Raw genomic sequence first — 21,676 nt, forward strand, 5'->3', positions numbered from 1 at the left:
ACCAGATTATGGCTGGATATAGACTGGTTTTCTGGCTTCCAGCCATATCACTTTGTACTGATACTTTGTTGTCACTAGAGTAAGTACTTTTGCCAAGTGTAGCAGCTGTATGAAGGGAAACCTGAATCTGCGTGGCAGCATTCTGATTTACCTTTTAAATAGGCTCTTATATGTTGAACAGATACATATTTAATGTAGCTGCTAACTGTGATGTCAGCCTGGATGTTATTCAAAACTGAAATCGTGTCCTGAGGATGTAACTCAGGTTAATAGAATTGCTTGTCCTGCATGAATGAAGCTTAGAGTTCGATCCTCAGTACCACATACAGTGAGTGTGTTGGTGCACACCTGTAATGCCAGTACTGGGATGGTAAAGGGTAGAGAATCAAAAGTTCAAAGTTATCTGTAACCAGCTGTTTTCTTGTAAGCTAGCCTAAGGTAGTGAAGGGTTGGGGATTTAGCTCAGTGGTAGAGCGCTTGCCTAGGAAGCGCAAGGCCCTGGGTTCGGTCCCCAGCTCAAAAAAAAAAAAAAAAAAAAAGAACCAAAAAAAAAAAAAAAACCAAAGTGAAATCTCTTACTGCATATTTCTTTTCATTAGGAAACAACATAAAGCCTTATTTTAATGTCTTTACAATTTTTTTTGAAAGACTAGGTAGGTGTGGTGGTACCCAGCATTCAGGGATCTGAGGCAGAACATTTGTGAGTCTGAAGATATCTGGACTACATAGATAAATTCTCCAGAAGAGGGGGAGAAAATTTAGAGTTTTGAAAGCATGAAATGGGTAGACAATTCCCATTTCTCAGTTAACATGGTCTTTGTTTGTCTCTTGTCTTGTTCTTTTGTATTTCAGTCTGGTGAGATTTGATCCACTTGGACACTACTTACTTACAGCTATTGTTAACCCCTCTAATCAGCAGGTAAGGGTCTAACAGTCCAACTCTAGCTGAACTGTGAGGTACTTTGTAAACTAGCACTCTAATTTTGATCATATTATTTCTTTATTATTATATATTTATTATTACTAAAATGTAATTCTGATTATGTTTTAGTTCTTAACATTTCTGCAATCTTTTTCCATCAAGATTTTAATAACTTTCTGATGATATCAAAAGTTACAGACATAATTTTCACAGGAGAGTCAATTTTTTAACCCCATGTGACTAGGTCGTGAGAAACAGACCATGTCAGAGTTGGAGAAATGACTTAGCTGTTATACTACTTTTGAAGAGGACCTGAGTTCTGTTTTCAGCCCCCAGTTGGGCTGCATACACCTGCCCTGCTATATAACTATAGCTCCAAGGAATCCTATGTCCTTTTTTGGCTCATTCCCAATGTTTAGATGTGGGTATACCCACACATACACATAAACAAACAAACTGTAATTTTTAAAAATAGGTGTGGGTATTTTGCCTGAATGTGTGTTTGTGTAATGTGTTTATGTAGGAACCACGGAGGCCAGAAGAGAACATTAGATTTCTTGGAAGTGGAGTTAGAGCAAATTGTAACCACCATGTGGATGCTGGGAACCAAACCCAGGTCCTCTGCAAAAGCAACAAGTGTTTTAACCATTGAGCCATCTCTCTGGCTTCTAAAAATAAATCTTAAAAAGAAGTAGCCAGGGACTGGAGAAATGGCTCAGCAGTTAAGAGCACTTGATGTTTTTGCAGAGGGCCCTGGTTTGAATCCTGGCCCTCATGTAGTAGTTCACAATCATTTGTAACTTCAGTTCTATGGTATCTGATTCCTTCTGACTTTCATAGGCACCAGACATGTATGTGGTGCACATAAGTACATGCAGGCAAAAACACTCAGACATAAAATAAAATATAAATAAACCTAAAATAATTAAAGGAAATAACTTGTCTTCATCATGCTTGTCATTTGTGTGCCTCTGGCTGGTTAACATTTTGTTTTCCCTTACTGCTTCTATGTCACAGAGATACCTTTTAGACAATAATTGTTTGGCCAGATGTACTCATTTAGATATGTTGCCAATTGGAAATGGATAATTTAATACCATATGATGGTTTTGAATCTGAAGCCAGTTTTCATTACCTTATGGGGAGAGAGTTTTTGCTTATCCATGTGGTTCTTCTTGGATGATTATCAGTCAACTTTAAGTTTCTCTTGATTTGTTTGGAGGATCTAACTAACTGTTGTGCTCTACTCTCTCCTCCTGCTGGTCCATGTTACAGGGTGATGATGAACCAGAAATCCCTATAGATGGAACAGAATTATCTCATTACCGTCAGCGTGCCCTCCTGCAATCACAGCCAGTTCGCCGGACACCCCTCCTCCACAATTTCCTGCATATGCTGTCCTCCCGCTCCTCTGGCATCCAGGTGGGAGAGCAAAGCACAGTACAAGATTCTGCTACCCCCTCACCCCCACCGCCTCCCCCTCAGCCCTCCACGGAGCGTCCCAGGACTTCCGCTTACATCAGACTCCGACAGCGGGTCAGTTACCCCACCACAGTTGAGTGCTGCCAGCACCCTGGGATCCTGTGCCTTTGCAGCCGTTGTGCTGGCACTCGAGTTCCTTCCCTCTTGCCACACCAGGACAGTGTCCCCCCTGCTTCTGCCAGAGCTACTACCCCTTCCTTTTCTTTTGTACAGACCGAGCCCTTCCATCCCCCGGAGCAGGCTTCATCAACGCAGCAGGACCAAGGCCTCCTGAACCGGCCGTCTGCCTTCAGTACAGTCCAGAGCAGCACTGCGGGCAACACGCTCCGCAACCTCAGTCTGGGTCCTACCCGTCGCTCTTTGGGGGGCCCACTGTCCAGCCACCCATCTAGGTATCACAGAGAACTAGCCCCTGGGCTGACAGGTTCTGAGTGGACCCGGACAGTACTCACTCTGAACTCACGTTCTGAGGTAGAATCTATGCCCCCACCGAGGACCAGTGCCTCCTCAGTGAGTTTGCTTTCTGTACTGAGACAGCAGGAAGGTGGCTCTCAGGCATCTGTGTATACTTCAGCCACAGAAGGGAGGGGTTTTCCATCATCAGGGTTGGCAACTGAGTCAGATGGAGGGAATGGTTCCAGCCAAAACAACTCAGGCAACATTCGCCATGAGCTTCAGTGTGACCTGAGACGCTTTTTTTTGGAGTATGACAGGCTGCAGGAGCTGGATCAGAGCCTGAGTGGGGAAACTCCCCAGACCCAACAGGCCCAGGAAATGCTCAACAATAATATTGAATCTGAGAGACCAGGTCCTTCCCATCAGCCTACCCCACACAGCAGTGAGAACAACTCCAACCTTTCTCGGGGCCACCTTAATCGATGCCGTGCTTGCCATAATCTTCTAACCTTCAACAATGATACCCTTCGTTGGGAAAGAACCACACCTAACTACTCATCCGGTGAGGCTAGCTCTTCCTGGCATGTCTCCACTACTTTTGAGGGCATGCCACCGAGTGGCAACCAACTACCACCTCTTGAGCGGACTGAGGGCCAAATGCCTAACTCCAGCAGGCTGGAGTTGAGCAGTTCTGCTAGTTCACAAGAGGAGAGGACTGTGGGGGTGGCCTTTAACCAGGAGACCGGCCATTGGGAACGAATTTATACCCAGTCCAGCAGATCTGGAACTGTATCACAGGAGGCCTTACATCAAGATATGCCTGAGGAAAGCTCTGAGGAAGACTCCCTGAGGAGGTAAGCAGCTGCTGTTCTCTGCTCTGCCTCCCTGTCTCTTCTTAACACCTATTATCCTTCAGTCTCAGTGGTGTTGTGACTTTATATAAAGTGTCTGGGACCCGTGCATCTGCTTCTGATCTTGCATTTTCTTGGGAAATCTTACTTCGGTGGTAGGGATAGCATCAGGCCTAGTGATGTGAGTCAAATGTTGTACAGTTTATTTTTTCCTAAGCCCAAAGCTCTGGTTTAGCCTTGAAAGGGACATGTTGACTGGGTTACAGAGGCATGAGGAGATAAAATCACTGACTTTCTTTCCCTCACCTTCTATATCGTAGATATAGGATTAGGTGTTGAGAAGCGTGTGTTCCGAAGGCCGGTTTACAGTGAGGATTTCAAAAACAACTAGAGTGCAGAGAGATACTTTGCTCAGCATTTCGTGCCAGCTAGTCTTTGAATGTATTGCTTTGAACAACTCCAGTTCAATACATGGCTGAAGTATTCCATGTATGAATATATGTACATCAAGGACAGTGTTTTGTTTTTTGTTTTTTTGTTTTTTTTTCTTTTTTTTTTTTTTGGAGCTGGGGACCGAACCCAGGGCCTTGTGCTTGCTAGGCAAGCGCTCTACCACTGAGCTAAATCCTCAACCCCCAAGGACAGTGTTTTGTTTTTTGTTTTTGTTTTGTTAATTTACCAAACTTATGTTTTTTGACAGTTTCTGGGCTGCTCATTTAGGGTTTTTGTTTGATTGGTTGGTTGGTTTTGATGGTGGTGGAGATTAAACTCAAAGCCTTATAAATATACTTCCATACCCAAAATTCTTTGAATGGACCTTCCAGATGACCATTATCTTGGGATGGGAGAAAAGAATTCAAGGAAGGAAGACCTTTCTACACGTAGATTGGCATCCGAGACAGTTCTCATGAGAGAAACAGAGTGGGAGTAATAAACTACCCACCGCATGTTCCGTGAATGGCTATGTGCACTTCTGTCTTGATTTATTAGGGACTTCTTTCTGTGATTATGTAAAGGTCAAGTCTAGCATAATCACCAATTCCCAGGACATTGGTGCCAAGCAGCATATTGCTCTACATTATATCCTCTGCTGAAGCAACTGAAGTTTTTCTGACAGAAGCTAGGGTGGGAATATAGATTGTGCATATCATATATGTGTTATTTTTGGAGGATGCTTTAGCATCTAGTCAGTAAACACTAGTAGAATGGTTATAGTTTTTCCAGCACTGTGCTAGGCACTGTGCCCACTGGAGTATACCCTTTTACTAGGGAGGCAAGACATATTTACATGAAATCTGTCACAAGTGTAGATGATCTGGTACTACTTTTTAAAAAATCACATCTTTATTTATTGTATACATTGTGTTGGTGTGTGTCATGACACATGTATAGCGATCAGAGGGCAGTTTTCAGGAATTGACTATCTTCTTATGCCTTGTAGAGATCCTGGGGTCATCAGGACATCAGGCATGGTGGCAAGTACTCTTAACCTGCTTAGCCTTCTCGCCATCTCCAATCTGGTGCTTCTTTGTGCACTACTGATGCTAAAATGGAGTCTAAGCAAAAACAATAAAAAATTAGTTTATTTATATATTTATTTAGTTTTTTTATTTTTTTTCGGAGCTGGGGATCGAACCCAGGCCTTGCGCTTCCTAGGCAAGCGTTCTACCACTGAGCTAAATCCCCAATCCTTAGTTTATTTCTAATAAGAGGGAGCTATTATCCCAAAAAGTTATATAATGTTCAATAATGAAATGTTGGTAAGACTTGGAGAAGGAAAGACCTTTTTCTTTTAAGGTAATAGCACGTTCTCAAGGAGAAAAATATAATGCATGAGGAATGAACATCAGAAATAGAGTAATAAGATTGTTTCTGTGCCTGAGTGAATGATGCCTGTTTTTGGGAACAGCTCTGGATTTCTTGCTTGGAATATTACCTTTGCTTAAGGGTTCATATCAGGAGCCTGGGACTCTGTTCTTGAAAAGCAGGAAGGCATCCAGCACAGTGCCTGGCATGTTGTGGTACTCAAAATTTATTAAAGGCAATCAGGAGACAACTGTCTTCAAATACTTGACATTAGAAGCTTTTCATTTTGTGCCTCCAAAATAGCCAAGCCTTTAGTCAGCATTTGTCCATCTTTAACAGTACTTCTCTTGTGGTGTCCTGAGTAATGCCCAATGGCCTAGAATAAACCCTGTATACAGAGCATTCGAGATAACAGTTAATGAGGGCTCACTGTGTCATACTCTCACTCTGAGGTGATTGAAGAAAGCAGGGGATAGAGCATGCTGTGTGACAACAGCTCTGTGCAATATAGGTATTAAATTTCACATTTTGCATTAAGTGAATCCCTTAGAGCAGTCAGTACACTAGGACAGGAGCTTGGGAGGTGGCTAAGAACACATATGTGAGTATGAGGATTTGAATTCAAATTCCTAATACTCATATAAAAAGCTACATATAGCACCTATGCCACTAACCTCATCATGATTTTAGGGGCCTTACTGACCGACCTAGATGGAACTCTGAGTTCCCGGTCCAGTGAGAACCCCATTTGAAACGACTAAGGTAGAAAGCAGTAGGGCAGGGCTTGGAGTGCGCTCATCTGGCTTCTGGGTGCAGACATCTGTACTGACACACATATGAATGCACCTACATCCCAACCAACCAACCAGCCAACAGAAAGGAAAAAGTCAGAGTGAAGACTTAAACTCTGGACTACATCTCTAAAGCTTTGTCCAGCTGTTAGCTCATGCCGTATTCCTTATGATAACCCTCGTACTGCTATTTTAGATTATTTAATTATATGTTTGCCTGCATGTGTGTGTTATACTATGTGTGTGCCTGGTACTCACAGACATCAGAAGAGAACATTAGATCACCTGGAACTGGAGTTCTATTAGTTGTGAGCTGCTGCGTGGATGCTAGGAGTCGAACCTGAGTCCTTGGCAAGATCATGTGCTCTTAATTGCTAAGCCACCTTCCAGCTCCTCTCATTTTATTTTTATTTTTTGTGTTCATTTACATGTAGGTGTTGCATACATGTGTGTGTTCTCATGTGGAAGTCAGAGGCAGGGGATAACTTCTACTTGTAGGGCCCAGGGCATCAAACTTAGGTCATCAGGCTTAGTGGCAAGTACCTTTTAGCCAGTGGGCCATCTCCAGCCACATGAACCTTAGTTTTAGTTTACTCATTTATTTATTATATTTTTAAATGTAATTTTTTTTTTTGGTTACTGTTGTTTTGGAGACAGAATTTCACTGTTCTGATAACCTTAGTTTTAAAGGGAAATACTTCTGTTTGTCTCATTTAACTTTTTTTTATTTTCTAAAGATTTATTTATTTAATGTATGTGAGTACATTGTTGCTCTCTTCAGACACACCAGAATAAGGCATTACATCCCATTACAAATGGTTGTGAGCCACCATGTGGTTGCTGGGAATTGAATTCAGGACCTCTGGAAAAGCAGTCAGTGCTCTTAACAGTTGAGCCATCTCTCTATCCCTCTCATTTAAAATTTTAATCATGGAATTCTTCCAAAATAAAAATGAAAAGAATAGTAGAAAAATTCCTGAGTATCTCACTTTACTTTAAAAAATCATCAGTCATTAGCTAAGTGCCTTTTTGTTTTCCCTCCATTTATCTGTATCGCTATCTACTACCCCAACCTACATAGTGTGTACTTTTGTCTATAAATAAAGTTTCTAGAAACAAGGCTATTCAGTGAAACTTTCTGTGTTGATGAAAATGTTCTGTATTTGTGCTTGCAACCGTAATAACTGTGAGTACATGTAATCACTGAGGGATGGAAATGTAGCTGTTAGTATCTGCAGAACTAATTTTAATTTTTATTACTTTAGATATAAATAGATGGATATGACTAGTAACTACCATATTGCACTCATAAAATATTAATTATAACTTTTTAAAAATTAAAATGTTGAACTTGCCACAGTGCAATGTGTGGAGGTCAGAGGAGAACTCTATGTAGTTCATTTTCTTTCCACCTTCATATGAGTTCCAGGGATTGAACTCTGGCTACCAAAAATGCTTTTCCCCATTGAGCCATCTTGACATTAACGTTGATAGCCCTCTTTTAAAAAAATGTTTTGAGACATGAGCTTGATTTGAAACCTAGGCTGGTCTTAAACATAGGTATGTGCTAGAATGCCTGGGTTATTTTTTTTATTACACTTATTTGTGATGTGTATGTGGAGGGTGGATTGCGTATGTGTCATAGCACACATGTGAAAGTCAGAGGAGAGTTTTTGGGAGTTGGTTCTACCCTTCTACCTTCTTGGTCCTAGATTGGTCCAGGATTGGTATCACTTTTACCAACTGAAGCATCTTGCTGTTCCTTCAATAGGTTTTTAAAGCCCTAGAGATCTTAAGGGTTTTCAGGAATTTTTGTTTTAATATTTTCTTTTCTCCTAGTAATTAAAAAATAGTTTGTGTTGTGACTTAAATGATGTTAAGCTTTTAAAAATGCAGGTTGTAGGGCTGAGAGTGCAGTTCAGTAGTAGTAGAAAACCTGCATAGTGTGTTGAGGCCCTGTCCCCAGCACTGAGGGACGGAAAGTGTACGTACACACACACACACACACACACACACACACACACACACACACAGAGAGAGAGAGAGAGTGTATAGTCTGTTTTCTTGTGATAAATTACATTTTTTCTTTCAATATACATATACAAATAATGCATATTTCTCATTTTAAAATGGCATTGATATTTTTTATGGAATTGTTTTTGAGTTAGAATACAGTATGCTATGGGGACTGAAAGCTGGCTCAAAAATGTTGCATTTTGTGAGATATTTTAAGTGTACAATATTGAAGTGGGTCCATACTTACAAATTGAATGCCTGCATTCTGTTGTAAATTACAAATGAAACCTATGCTAACTAATTCTCAGTTAAACTACCTTCTAAAGATGCCATTATATCTACCTGGTGAGCTAGCTCATGCTTCTATTTTCCAGCAGATGTCACTGTGGGGCTGCTGTTACTGCTGGACTTGCCTGGCAGGGAAGAAAAAGGTGTTCTTATGGTTTGTGTAGGAGGTAGAATCATACAACAGAAGACCATTTTTATAGGTGACTGTTGTTGCTAAATGCATGGAATTCATAAAAGGTGATTGTATTTGAAGGTTGAGGGTTTTGTTCTTTGCTCTCCTAATGAGAGATGGGCTATGGAAATAAGTTTTGCTGTCTAGGCACTACAGGGATAATTGTGTGTGCAAATGTATTACTGAGCACATCTGTATTCCAGTAGAGTTCTGTGCTGCTGAGTGGTAGTAATCAGCTCATAGGGTGTCTCCTTTTTCTTGTGAGCAGAGGAATGCAAGCTGTTTATGTAGTCTGAGTCAGCCTTACACCTTGGGTAGCAGGCTTTTTGTCTCACTCTCAGAAACATCAGAAACTTTTTTTTTAGTGTCCAGGACTATTAGGGCATTGTGCGGACTTTTGATTTTTTTAAATGCTATTTATTATTTTTTGAGACAGGGTCTTACTACTTAGCTCTGGCTGGGCCTGGAACTCACAGATAATTCATATATTTCTGCTTCCCAAATGCTGGAATTAGAAGCACGTGTCATGATGATTGGTTGAAATGGTATTTCGAAATTAGAAGGAATCCAGAGATATTAGTCCAACCTTCCCTGTTTCTTTCCTTTCCTTCAATGCTAGGAATTTGTCCTGGGGTCTCATGCATACTGAGCAAAGAGACACTAAGAGCAGAGGTCAAATTTGAACTCCCAGGTCCTGAAGAGGACATCCTTTCTTTTACTTGTTTGTTTATAGATGGGATCTCACATAGCCCAGGCTGGCCTTGAACTCTTAATGTATTCTGAGGATATTGAATTTCTGATTTTTCTGTTGTCTGTCTCTCCAAGTACTTGTATTATGGTTGTGTGCCACCAATCCCAGTTTGTATAGTGCTGGGATCAAACACAGGCTTAGTGAACGGTGGTTAAACACTACCACAGAGCTGCATCCCTAGCCCCTCGAAGACCCTGTTGTAAAAACAAAAGGTTGGGTTCTGAGAACTTATGCTTTTGATCTTTACTTTTCTTTGATGACACATAAAGACCATGAAGTGTAGTGATGGCCTTAGCATTAAAATTTAGTCTAAAACATCAAAGGTTAGAGTTGGGTGCTCTCATTGGATTTTCAAGTTTTTTAGACTTTTATAAGAAGTTCCTTTTTGGAGTTTTTAGGCTGAAGGCCCTTGAAGTTCTGTAAGCCACTCAGCTCCAGTCAGTCACATTGGCATTTTCCAGGGAGCCTTCAGCCCAAACACCGTTATCTGGAAGGAAATAAATAGATATTTGAACTAATTATAAATCTAAAAGAGGGTGAAAACAACCTAGAAATTAGGCGAGTACAGGTTTTGCCTTATTTAGAAAGGGGTCTAACTATTTTTTTTTCTGTGCCATTGACCCATCTTAACTGTTCTTGTCACTGTTAAGTGACTGACAGAACTTGAAGGACAAAGGCTTTATTTTGGCAAACCAAACCCTCATGGTGGGGAAGACATAGCAGGCCACATTCTGTGGTGGTATTAGGTATGCAACAGCTGGTTATTAGATGGTGCGCATCAGGGAGCAAACAACTTGGACCAGAACTGGAGCAGGGGCTTACCCCATCAGGTCCTAGGGCAGCCAGAGGTCTAGAAGGTCCTAGAAGGTTATTAGATAGGCACCAACTATTCAAATCCAAGGACCAGCTGAGGACACTTATCTCACTTTCAGACTGTAACAGACAACTTCTTTAGATGGAGAATCTTCACAACATGTTATTCAGAACCTAGTACAAAGCTGGTAAGATATGTCAGGTAAAAGCCATGCAAACCTGATAACCTGATGTCCTCAGAATGCGCAAAGAAGAAAAGTGACTCAAAAGTTATCCTCTGACCTCCATCACATGCATGTGCCCCATAGGACACAAGCTCTACTACTTAAACATATCACACACATACACACACACACACACACACACACACACACACACACACACACACACACACAGGGTGGGGGGTGAGGTTAGGGTTGGAGAAATTCCTTTGAGAAACCTACCCTGACTGCTCCAGATAATTACTAATCACTTCTTCCTTTTTGCTGCTTGGGTATTAGATACTTCTTTCCCTGGTGTGTGTGTGTGTGTGTGTGTGTGTGTGTGTGTGTGTGTGTGTGTGTGTGTGTGATATTAGTCATTGAACGTCAGTGTATTAGGCAGGTACTCAACCACTGAGCTTCATTCATCTCCAGCCTTTTTGTTGATTAATTAATGTAATTATTTTTATGTTATTATTGTATGTGCATGTTTGATGGGGAGGTGAATGGTGAATGGGGGAGGTGTGCTGTGAATGGTGAGCTTGTGAAGGTCAGAGGACAGATGTGTGGAGTCTATTATCTCCTGTACTTACGTGGATTCCATGGCTTACTCAGGTTATTAGGCTTGTTTAGAAAATGTGTTAAGGGACTGGAGAAATGGCTTAGCGGTTAAAAGCACTGACTACTCTTCCAGAGGTCCTGAGTTCAATTCCCAGCAACCACATGGTGGCTCACAACCATCTTTGATGGGATTCAGTGCCCTCTTCTGGTGTGTCTGATAGTGTATTCACATACATAAAATAAATTAAAACATTAAAAAAAAAAGAAAGTGTATTAAGTTTTGAGATGCTCTTGCTAATTCGCTTAGGCTGTCCTTAAATTCACCATGTAGCCCATACTGTCCTACTCTGTTAGCCTCCCTAGGGATTTTGCGTATATGCCTGTGGCCTTACTTGCCCTTTTTAGTAAGAGAGGTTAAAGGCTCTATTGTATCATTTTATTTTTATTGTAATAGTTTTGGGACAGAGTCTTAGGTACCCCACTCTGGGCTCAAAACTGCTTAAGGCTGGCCTTGAGGTCATGATTCTCCTTCCCCTGTCTTCCACTTTTTTCTGTTTGAAGAAATATCTGCGAAGAGCTAGAATAGAACTTGGTATAGTGCTTGCCTAGCATTCTCAAACCCTGGATCCCCAGCACTGAGTAAACCAGTTGTGGTAGTATATGCCTGTAATCCTAGCCATTGGGAGGTAAAAACAGGAAGTTCAGTGTTATCCTTTGATGGTCAGCTTGGACTACATGAAACTCTGTCTCAAAACAAACAGATAGATGATGTTAAGTATGATCACACCCACAACTGCTTGGAACAACCACTGTGAGGATTGTATGTGGTCTCAATAAAGTTATCCTTGATGAAGTTCAAGTGTGAATAATCAAAATTAGATGTGTAATGATTTGGTTTCCTGTTGATATTTTATTTTTCTTCTAGTTTTTGTGGAAAGTACTGGATTTGGTCAGACATAGACTGTTCAGGGTTTGAGAAAGTCTATACTTTTTGGCAGGAAGAGGTTCTAAGCATCATTATAGTGATGTTATTTTGTCTTGTTTTATTTATTTTATTTTTTGTAGTGTTGGGAATAGAACCCAGGATCTCTTCCTGTGTTGTGTATCTCTGTATATTGTGTACCCATGCCCATCTTTAAAAAAAACAAAACATATGTTTATTTGGAGGAAACATGTACATGACAGGAGTGCTGAGATGTAAGAGCATAACCTATGGCACTCTGTGTCTACTGTACGGGTCCCAGGGATTGAACTCAAGCCATCAGCTTTGGTTGCAAGTGCCTTTACCAACCACTGAGCCATCTGTCAAGATAATTCTAGGTTCTGGTTGTAGTTATTTTCTTTTGAGGATGCAGAATTCTTATATAAACTTTTTGTTTAATCTCTAAGAATATAGAAGGTTGGCTAGTTACTTCTAAAAACAACCTGTGAATTTGTGGTCCTTGTTACTCAAAGTACAATAAAGTTTTAAATTAGTACTCAGAATCTTGGCATTTTGGGACAAAGAATAGAGAGGGATTGGTCAACCAAGAAAATTTCATTTGTGAACAAATGATGACTCTTTTTTCCCCCCTGGGGAAAAAAATGAGAACCAGGTATTAGAAAATAGAAAAGGAACAAAATCTATGGTATAATTAAGCAGTGTAGTTTATGAGACACAAAGGGAAGCCAAAGAAAGCTAAACCCAGGCCTTAGAAGAATTTCTTTCTTTTTTTTTTTTTTTTTTTTTTTTCTTTTTCTTTTTTTCGGAGCTGGGGACCGAACCCAGGGCCTTGTGCTTGCTAGGCAAGCGCTCTACCACTGAGCTAAATCCCCAACCCCCTTAGAAGAATTTCTAAGCCTTCCTCCTCTGTGTAACTTTGGCTCTTATAACCGAAAATGACAGGCTTGCAAAGTACTTTGTGATTAATCTATTCAATTATCCATGTATTTAATTAATTGATGAGATCATATGTGTTCAGGGTTAATACTATTTGGTTAATATTTACTAACAGTTACTGTTACCAAGTACTCTTTAAGTATCAGCATAGAGTTTTATTCTAGTGGGAGAAAGACAATTTAAAAAAGTATCTAGATTGCTAGATGGTGACAACTTCTATGGAGAAAATGGACACACATAAAAAGATGTAGAATATGTGGGTGTGGTTACAGTCTAAATTAGGGTAATTAGAGGAAGTACGATAGTGTAGCATTTGAGCAGTGTCCTCTGGGAATTGTAGGAACAAAATGTCAACATTGGGAGTTGGAGTATCATAAGGAAATGGACAAATTCAGCGTACCTAAGAAATCTCCCTATTTAGTAGGAGATGCTGCTGGAGAGGTGACAGGGTTGTTATATAGACTCTAAGCCTTTTAAAGGATTTTACCCATTTATCTGATAAGTCATCAGATTGGAATGATTGTATATATCAAAGATCAGGCATAATTGTTATTATTTTTGGATGGTGCTGGGGATTGATCCGAAGGCCCCTTACATGTTTTACAAATGTTTTATCATAGTCCTAAAAGATTATTTGGCTGCTGGTGGAGAACAGACCAAAGAGTGAGATAATGTAAATTATGCTAACTCACACACTTAGAGATTATTTTGTGCCTTAAGACTGGTGAAAGTCGGGGATGGGGATTTAGCTCAATGGTAGAGCGCTTGCCTAACAATTGCAAGACCCTGGGTTCAATCCCCAACTCCGAAAAAAAAGAAAAGAAAAGAAAAAAAAAAAAAAAGACTGGTGAAAGTCAGTAGGCCAGAGTTACCAATTGTCAGAATAGCACTGTTGTATCACACTTGTCCAGCATGTGGAAAGCTTTGAGTTTAATCTCCAATACTAGAGCGAGAAGAAAAAGAAAAAGAAAAAAAGGTTTTGAATGTGTGTAGGAAGGGCATCTGAATGGATGAATGAGAGAATCAATCATCTTCAACAGTGCTCCCCCACAATCCCCAAATCAGAAGATGTATTATAATAAATATGCAAAAGGGAGAGCTTGGAAAATTTATACAGAGCAAAGCTTCATAAATGGAAATGCCTGGGTTTTTCTTACTTATAGAACTAACATAGATTTACTTGTTAAAAACATTGAAACTTTTCAGAAATGTGCTGTTGTTATAGAAAGTGAAGTTCTCTGTGAAGCCAGTGCTGAAGATAACTGAACAATCCTGTGTCACCCAATTGTCCTCTGTATAGACCAACAGTTCTTCATTGGTTACTTAGTTCTCATACTGTACCAGGCATCTTTCCATGTTTGATAGTTTAACAGTGATACAGTGTTCTAGCCGTAGTTAGTTGTTCCTTATGATGTGATCTGGATGGTTTCTGTTTCTGTATTGCACTACTGGGACATTTTTGTATGTTCATGTATATGTTTCCGAAAGTTCTGGAAGTGGAATTGCCAGGGCCAATAATTTTAACTATTAGTGGCGAGTGATAATTAATTATAGAGTGTTTATTATTACTAGTTTTAAGATGACCTAAAATATTCCCTCTTTCCTGTTTTATTGAACATAATTTCAAAGATCATTACACATAATTTTGCTTTTTGTCCTAGAGTCTGAAGTTTCACAGAGGTAAATTCTCCCGTCTTTGGATTTTCAGAAACATCTTGAAAAAGACTCCTGTTGATCTAGATCCAGGTGTTGTGTACTTTCCATGCTCACAGGAGAAAACCCTAACATCTCTGACATCAGACCATACAGTCCTTGTCTTACGAAACGACTGTGAATACCCAGGCAGCTGTTTCTTAATTATAAGACAGTGAGTGGTCCTAGACTAGGTAGGCAACGCAATGCAAGATCTTTGGTAATATGAATGTAAGAATAGGTAGAGGGAGAGATATAATTTGATGTTATTCTTTCTTTCTTTTTCTGTTTACCTACTTTAAGGTTTAGTGTTTTGAGAAAAAACCTAGCCAGCTAGATGTCCTTCTGTCTTTTAGGGTTACAGGTATGTACCAGCTTACTCTTCTTGGACAAATGCTGGCAATTAATCCCACAGCCCTGTTTGCTAAGCAGATGCTCTGTCTATATCTGAAGACTATATCTGTCTTCCAGTCAGTCTGAATTCTAGGTGTGATCATTTTTCTTCTTTCACATTAGGGTTGGCAAACTTTCTATACAGGATAAGATAAACATTGACAAGGTAAATATTTTGGGTTTTGTAGGTGGTAAGAATTTTTTGTTTTGTATCTCTCTCTCTCTCTCTCTCTCTCTCTCTCTCTCACACACACACACACACACACACACACACACACACACAGAGGGTGGAGGGGAGAGAGAATGATGTAACAGGGTTTCTATGTTTTCCAGACTGAAAGATCTGACTTCAGCTTCTTCAGTTTCCCAATACTCACTGGGCTGCATCCCCAGCAGCACCTCCTGTGAGACTTTTCAATGGTTAAGAGGTGCATAAGAGTCGTATGTGGTAGGACACGCCTTCAGTACCAGCATTCTGGAGGCACAGGCAGGTGTATGTCTTAATTTGAGGATAACCTGGCCTACAGAGTGAATTCCAGGACAGCCAGGGCTACACACAGAAACCTCCACAAACAACAGGTATCTGTAATTGGGAATTGCTTGCTTCTTATATTTTCTACCTTGAAGCAGTCATCTAGCCTTGCTAAGGTTGTTTTGGGCACTTTGTGTCAGTGAGGCAGTTTAGAAAGGGATGACCTCCAGGTCTTCCAGGGGGTATGCCTGACAAACAACCCTTCTCTCACTGAAGGTCAAATCAGCACCTGGTAGGGCCGAGCTAAATTATTTCTCTTGTTTCTCTGAGGCTGAATGGGGTAGAGCAGGCCATGTGCTTTGTGTGCATACCAAACTGTGAAAAGATGTAATCGTTCTGTCAGCTCAAGGGATTGAAGTTTCAAGGAGACTGTGGTAAAATTTGTATGTGTGCTGTAAATACATAGAGAAACTTCCCATGTATTCACCCCTCTCCATCCCCCCTTTTGGTCCTCCTCCCTATTGTCTATTCAGAGAAATCTTCTAAAGGATACATTTGAGTGTGTTTCAAGACAATAACACCAGATAAAGGGAATTCTGTTTGCATAATATATTTTGCCTATTGTAATGGGCCTCAGTCCAACAGAGCTATGCAATAGTTTCCCCTTCTGGATTACTCATGTGTGTGTGTGTGTGTGTGTGTGTGTGTGTGTGTGTGTGTGTGTGTGTTCCAGTACATCTCATGTTTACTTCTTTAAAAAACAAACAAACAATTTTGTGTGCATGCCCTGTGCCTATGAGGTCCAGAGATGCCAATTTCCCTGAGATTGGAGTTACCCCAGACTGTGAGCTGCCTGGTGTAGGGAGTGGGAATGGAACTCTGTTTCTCTGTAAGAGTCCCATGGAGCTGCCTCTCTAGTCCTTTTGCTCATCCCTTATGATGTTTGTGTAAACAGATGCTGCTTCAGGGAGGGGGCCTGTTAAATTAATCTGGAGATGACAGTCTTCAAGTAGATCTGGCCCATAAGATGTTTCTAAAATTTTCAGGTTCACACCTAAATCTAGATTTCTAGATTTTGTTGGAAGGAAAAAAACCCCATAAAATATGGTAATACTAATAATATGCATCCCCACTGAATATTCAGCAGCAGTTAAATAGTTATTCCTCAAGCCAAGACAAAGATTCTTTCTTCTGGGTTTTTTGAGTCTTGCTATTAGAGTGAAGACAGGCTTTGAGCTAATTCCATGTGTTGACTAGGAGACCCTCAGCTTGTGATCCTCTTCCCTCTGTATCTGCAGTACTAGTGCTGCAGGCACACCTGCCTCAGCCTTGCAGTTTCCATACTGCTGCCTTACCTCCTCCCCCAAAATTACAGGGGTGCTGGGGGAAAGCATAGACTTTCTCTCCCTCCCTCTCTCTACCCCTCTCCCTCCCTACTCCTGTCTTGTTTTTGACAAGCTCAAAAAACCTAGGCTAGCCTCAGAACTTCTGTGTATCTGAAGATGACTTTGATTTTGTCTATACTGCCCAGTGCTGAACTTATAAATGTACCTGGTTTGGCATGACTTTCTTGCCTTAGCCTACGCTAGGCTGACTTCATGGTGCTTAAGTCAACTTCATATGTGAGATCATTGCATTTTATTAATGATTAGGGGTAGAAATAGCATTTTCTATGTGCTTCCCCATGCAGCTTTGCCAGAGGGAGGCACTGGGCATTAGACTCTTGCTTCTATAAGATCTATCCTACCTAATTGAGCCATAGAGGCTTCCCTACTGGTTATGAGCTGACATGCTGACAGCCCTCTCACCTAAGAAACTGCCTGATTTTTTAATAGCAACAATTAACAGACTCCTCCTTTGTTTCCAGAGGGGAAAGAAGTGGGGTTCCAAACTGATTTCCTGGATGGGGCTCACTTAAGTGAGCAGTTCTCCATTTTGTGAAGTTACACAGAATGAGAACTACCTTCATTTGGACTATGTGAGTGGATTATATAAAATCTTTCTCTCCTTATGAACGGATCACACTTGATAGAGGGATGGGCACTTGATTTGGTTGTTAGCCAGGAAATTAAAATCAAGTGAGAACAAAAGTAGAAAATTGTATTAATAAAAGACTCTAAGACTGAAATTATGACCTTGTCATTGATGGTTGAACTTGTTGACACCATACCCTTTCCCTTTGCTGTATGTGAGCATAAATCTTTCTGCCTCTTTTCCTTTTTCTTTTCTACATGATCACATAAGTGATCTGCACTTCTGCAGCCACCTTCTCTGCTGTCCTTTTTATTCATTTTGCTTGTTATCAGTTTCTTTTTGTTGTGGTGGCAGATAGAACCACCCCTCCCTTATGTGACAGATTATCCTCAACAAACTTTCAAGTATATTATACAATATTAGCTAAATGCACATTGCTATATAGTACATCTTTGATTGATTAAGATGGTACTGGGATTAAAATCAAAGCCTTGCACATGCTCTGCACTCTTAACACCAAGCTATAGCCCTAACCCTTGTTGTACTTTTTTTAAAAAAGATTTTTTATTTTATGTGTTTAGGTATTTTATGCATATTTTATTTTATTTTATGTGTATGGTGTCTGCATATATGTCTGTAAATATATGCATATTTTGCTCAAGGAAGCTAGAATCCTCTGAAACTGGAGTTGTAGATAGTTGTTAGCCTCCATATGAGTGCTGGGAATTGAACCTGCATCCCCTGAATGATCAGTCAGTGCCACTAACCACTGAGCAATCTCTCCAGCTCTTTATGTTAATTTTGTTAATTTTTTATTTTTTCCAGACAAGGTTACTGTGTGTAGCCCTGGTTGTCCTGGAACTCGAGGCTGGCCTCAGATTCAGAGATCTGCCTGCCTCTGCCTCTACCTCCCCAGTGCTGGGGTTAAAATGTTCACCACCATGCTAGCTGCAGTTTTTCTTCTTAAAACAACTCTTATTTATTTGGTTTTGGGGGACAGAGTTTTACTGTGTAGGAACTCACTTCTTGACCCAGCTGGCTTCAAACTCAAAGATCCACTTGCTGCTATGCTTCCCAAGTGCTGAGATTAAGGTGTTCACCACTTCTACCTGGCTGTTAATTTGATTGAGGCAAGGGTGCTATGGTAATGCATATTTGGAAGTCAGAGGACAACTTTGGGAATCAGCCCCTCCTTCCATCAAGTGAGTCTCAGGGAAAAACTCAGGTTAGCACCTGAGTTAGGTCCTGTCGGGCTTAGTTTAGCCCCTTTACCTGCAGAGTCCCCTCACTGGCCCCAGCTTTTCATTTTGAAGTAGTGTCTCCTGAAGTTGCTCAGGCTGTCCTTGAATTTGTGATCTTTCTTTAACCCCTCTTGAATAGCTGAGATCACAAGGCTGAACCACTGGGCCTGTCTTGTTCAATAATCTTGAAGTGTTTCTTCTTGCCTGATTGAATTCTATACTCTAGAAGTCTCTGGCAACTACTAGCTTCCTTGTGTTTCCTGAGTCTGATTAGATTATACATACACATACATTGTTTTTTCAGTGGTGAAGGTTGAACCTAGGGAGGGAATCATATATGCTAGTCAAGTACTCTACCATAGAGTTATATCCCTGCTACAATATATCTGTGTTTGAAACAGGATCTTATTTTATAGCCTAAGAGGGCCTAGAATTCCTAATCCTCAGTCTTTTTTACTTGGGATTGTATGCCCGTATTATGATGCCTAGTATCTAATGTAATTCTTATAAGTATAGCAATTGTCTGTTTTGCTTGGCTTTATTTTGGCTAACATCATACTTTTAAGGTTTATCTATGTTGTGTTGTACCTAATATTGAGAATGTTCTTAATTTTTATTTTTGTATGGAAGCCAAAAGTTGATTTCAGATGTCAGTTCTTCTCCACCTTTACTTTTTGATGTGGAGTGTCTCACTGAACATAGAGCTTGAGTCAGTTAGACTAGCTAGCCACTGAGCCCTAGGGATCTTCTTGTCTTGACTACTCCAAGTCAAGGATTAAAGGTGTACACTGTCCTGTACAGTTTTTTTTTTTTTTAACAAAAATACATGGACTCTGGTGGATCAAACTCAGATCCCCATATTGTGTGGCAAGTACTTTACCCTTTGAACTCTCTCCCTCACCACTTCCTTTTTAACTTTTCTTAATTTTAAAAATATGTTATATTAATTTGCCATTTATTTTTCTGATCTTATAATTACATTTCTCCCTTCCCTTTACTCTGTTTAACCCCTCCCATATAACCCTCATTATTCTCCTTTAAATTCATGCCTTTTCCCCACTAATTGTTATTGCATGCATATGTGTATATATGTATATCTAATTTTTTTCTAAATATAACTCAGTCCATATAATGTTACTTGTGTGTATATTTTCAGGGCTGGCTATTTGGCACTGGGACAACCAACTGGGGTCTTCTACCTCTCCTGCTTTTAGCTTTCCTTAGTTGCTTATAGGTCTTTGTGTAGTGCTGTTTGGATCTAAGTATAGACTAGGACAGTGGTTCTCAATCTTCTTAATGATGTGACCCTTTAAGACTTCATGTTGTGGTGATTTCCAATCATAAAATTACTTTTGCTACTACTTCATAACTATAATTTTGCTACTATTGTGAATCATAATGTAACTATCTGTGTTTTCCATAGGTGACCTATGTAAGGGTTTGACCCACAAGTTGAGAACCACTGGACTACCTATGCATTTAGTACTGAGTCCTGGTTCACTTTCACATATTTTGAAGTGTCTTCTCCAGGCCACTGTCTCTAGCTAGCTTTCTTCTTTGTTCGCAGTTTGTGTGTGTGTGTGTGTGTGTGTGTGTATGTGTGTGTGTGTGTGTGTGTGTGTGTTTATAGATATGTATTTGGCACCACATTTCTTTGTTTTAATGTATTTTTGGAGGATCCTGGAGTATCTTGAGCCAAAGGTCAACCTGAACTACCTAGGGAAACTTGTGTCTCAGAAAAAAAAAAGACAGCAAAAATTTCATAATTAAGATTTGAGATTTTAGGGATTGGGGTGGTTTGAAACAATGTTTCTCTGTGGCCCTGGCTGTATGGGAATTCTCCTTGTAGACCAACTTGGCCTTGAACTTGAGATCTCCTTGCCTCTGATTTTCTGTGATTAAGGACAAGTTTCAGATCTGAGATTCTTTAACCTATATTCTATGCAAATATTCCTAAATCTGCAAACCTCCAAAAATAGGAACATTTCTAGTTCTAGGCATTTTAGATAAGGTGTACTCCAGTTGTACTGATATATACATAACCAGTAGCAAAAATCTTAGTATTTATAGTGTGTATTAGTGGTTGGATGGACTGCTCTTATAAGCATCTTATTTGGATGTGGTCTGTGTAATTTATGTTCCTATATTTAAGTTTTTATAGTATTAATCTTCAAATATCTTTCTGACAAATCCCCCTTTAGACCTGATGAGTTGAATGAGCAGTGTATTTTATATTCCTTTATATAGTGGTTGCAATACAAAGGAGTAAAATATAATGGCTGAATATTGGACGACATAGTGACCGATTGCTTAATATTGTTTATTTTATGTTGGATATCAAACCCAGGGCCTCGTTCATGCTAGACTCAATCATATTCTATCTTGAGCTACATTCCAGACTTACATGTGTTCTTAACTCATCATAAACATTTATGAGATGGGGATTTCCCATCAAATGTGGAAAACAAGAATAAACTCTAGGTTGCGTAGCCTAAGCGATGGTGATACAGGATGTATCTTAAGCTGCATTTTGCCTAATTCTGAAACTTGGATCCCAGATCTCTACCCATTTTTGTATTTAGAATTTCTGTTGCTTAAACTCAGACCATTAAAGTATGTCAAGGAGGTTTAGCAACAACAGCCCTCTTGCCATTTGGGTTAGATAACCCTTCATTGTGGGAGGCTGTCTCATGCCTTGAAGGGTATTCAGTAGTATTCCTGCTGTTACATAAGTAACACTCCCCCAAACCAGTTGCCACTACCAAAAATGTCTCTAGAAATCGTCAAGTGTCCCCTGGGGAACCCTCCTCCAGAAAACATTGATAAAGTGTATTTCATGATTTGTGGTCCTTTGATCTGTCTGCTGTCTTAATGAGGCATCTTGAAAGGAACTGGCAGTGACTTCAAAGTGGCTTCTGAAGGTAGTTACAGAAGCCCGGGTACTGGTGGCTCCATGCCTTTCACTGCCCCCACTTT

General features: G+C 40.1%; 1 protein-coding gene across 13 annotated transcripts in view; it reads left to right on the forward strand.

The window, feature by feature from the left end:
- Ambra1 (autophagy and beclin 1 regulator 1) overlaps window positions 1–21,676 on the forward strand; it is a 189,251-nt gene that overhangs the window by 39,184 nt on the left and 128,391 nt on the right. For 7 of the 13 annotated variants that reach the window (XM_063284451.1, XM_008762033.4, XM_063284453.1 and 4 more), the window contains 3 exons: window positions 853–919; window positions 2,198–2,344; window positions 2,618–3,654. In XM_063284451.1, coding sequence (XP_063140521.1) covers window positions 853–919; window positions 2,198–2,344; window positions 2,618–3,654 — 1,251 coding nt within the window. 13 annotated transcript variants of the gene reach the window in all.

Source organism: Rattus norvegicus, chromosome 3 (genome assembly GCF_036323735.1).
Source record: "Rattus norvegicus strain BN/NHsdMcwi chromosome 3, GRCr8, whole genome shotgun sequence".
In the NCBI taxonomy this organism is placed as follows: domain Eukaryota; kingdom Metazoa; phylum Chordata; class Mammalia; order Rodentia; family Muridae; genus Rattus; species Rattus norvegicus.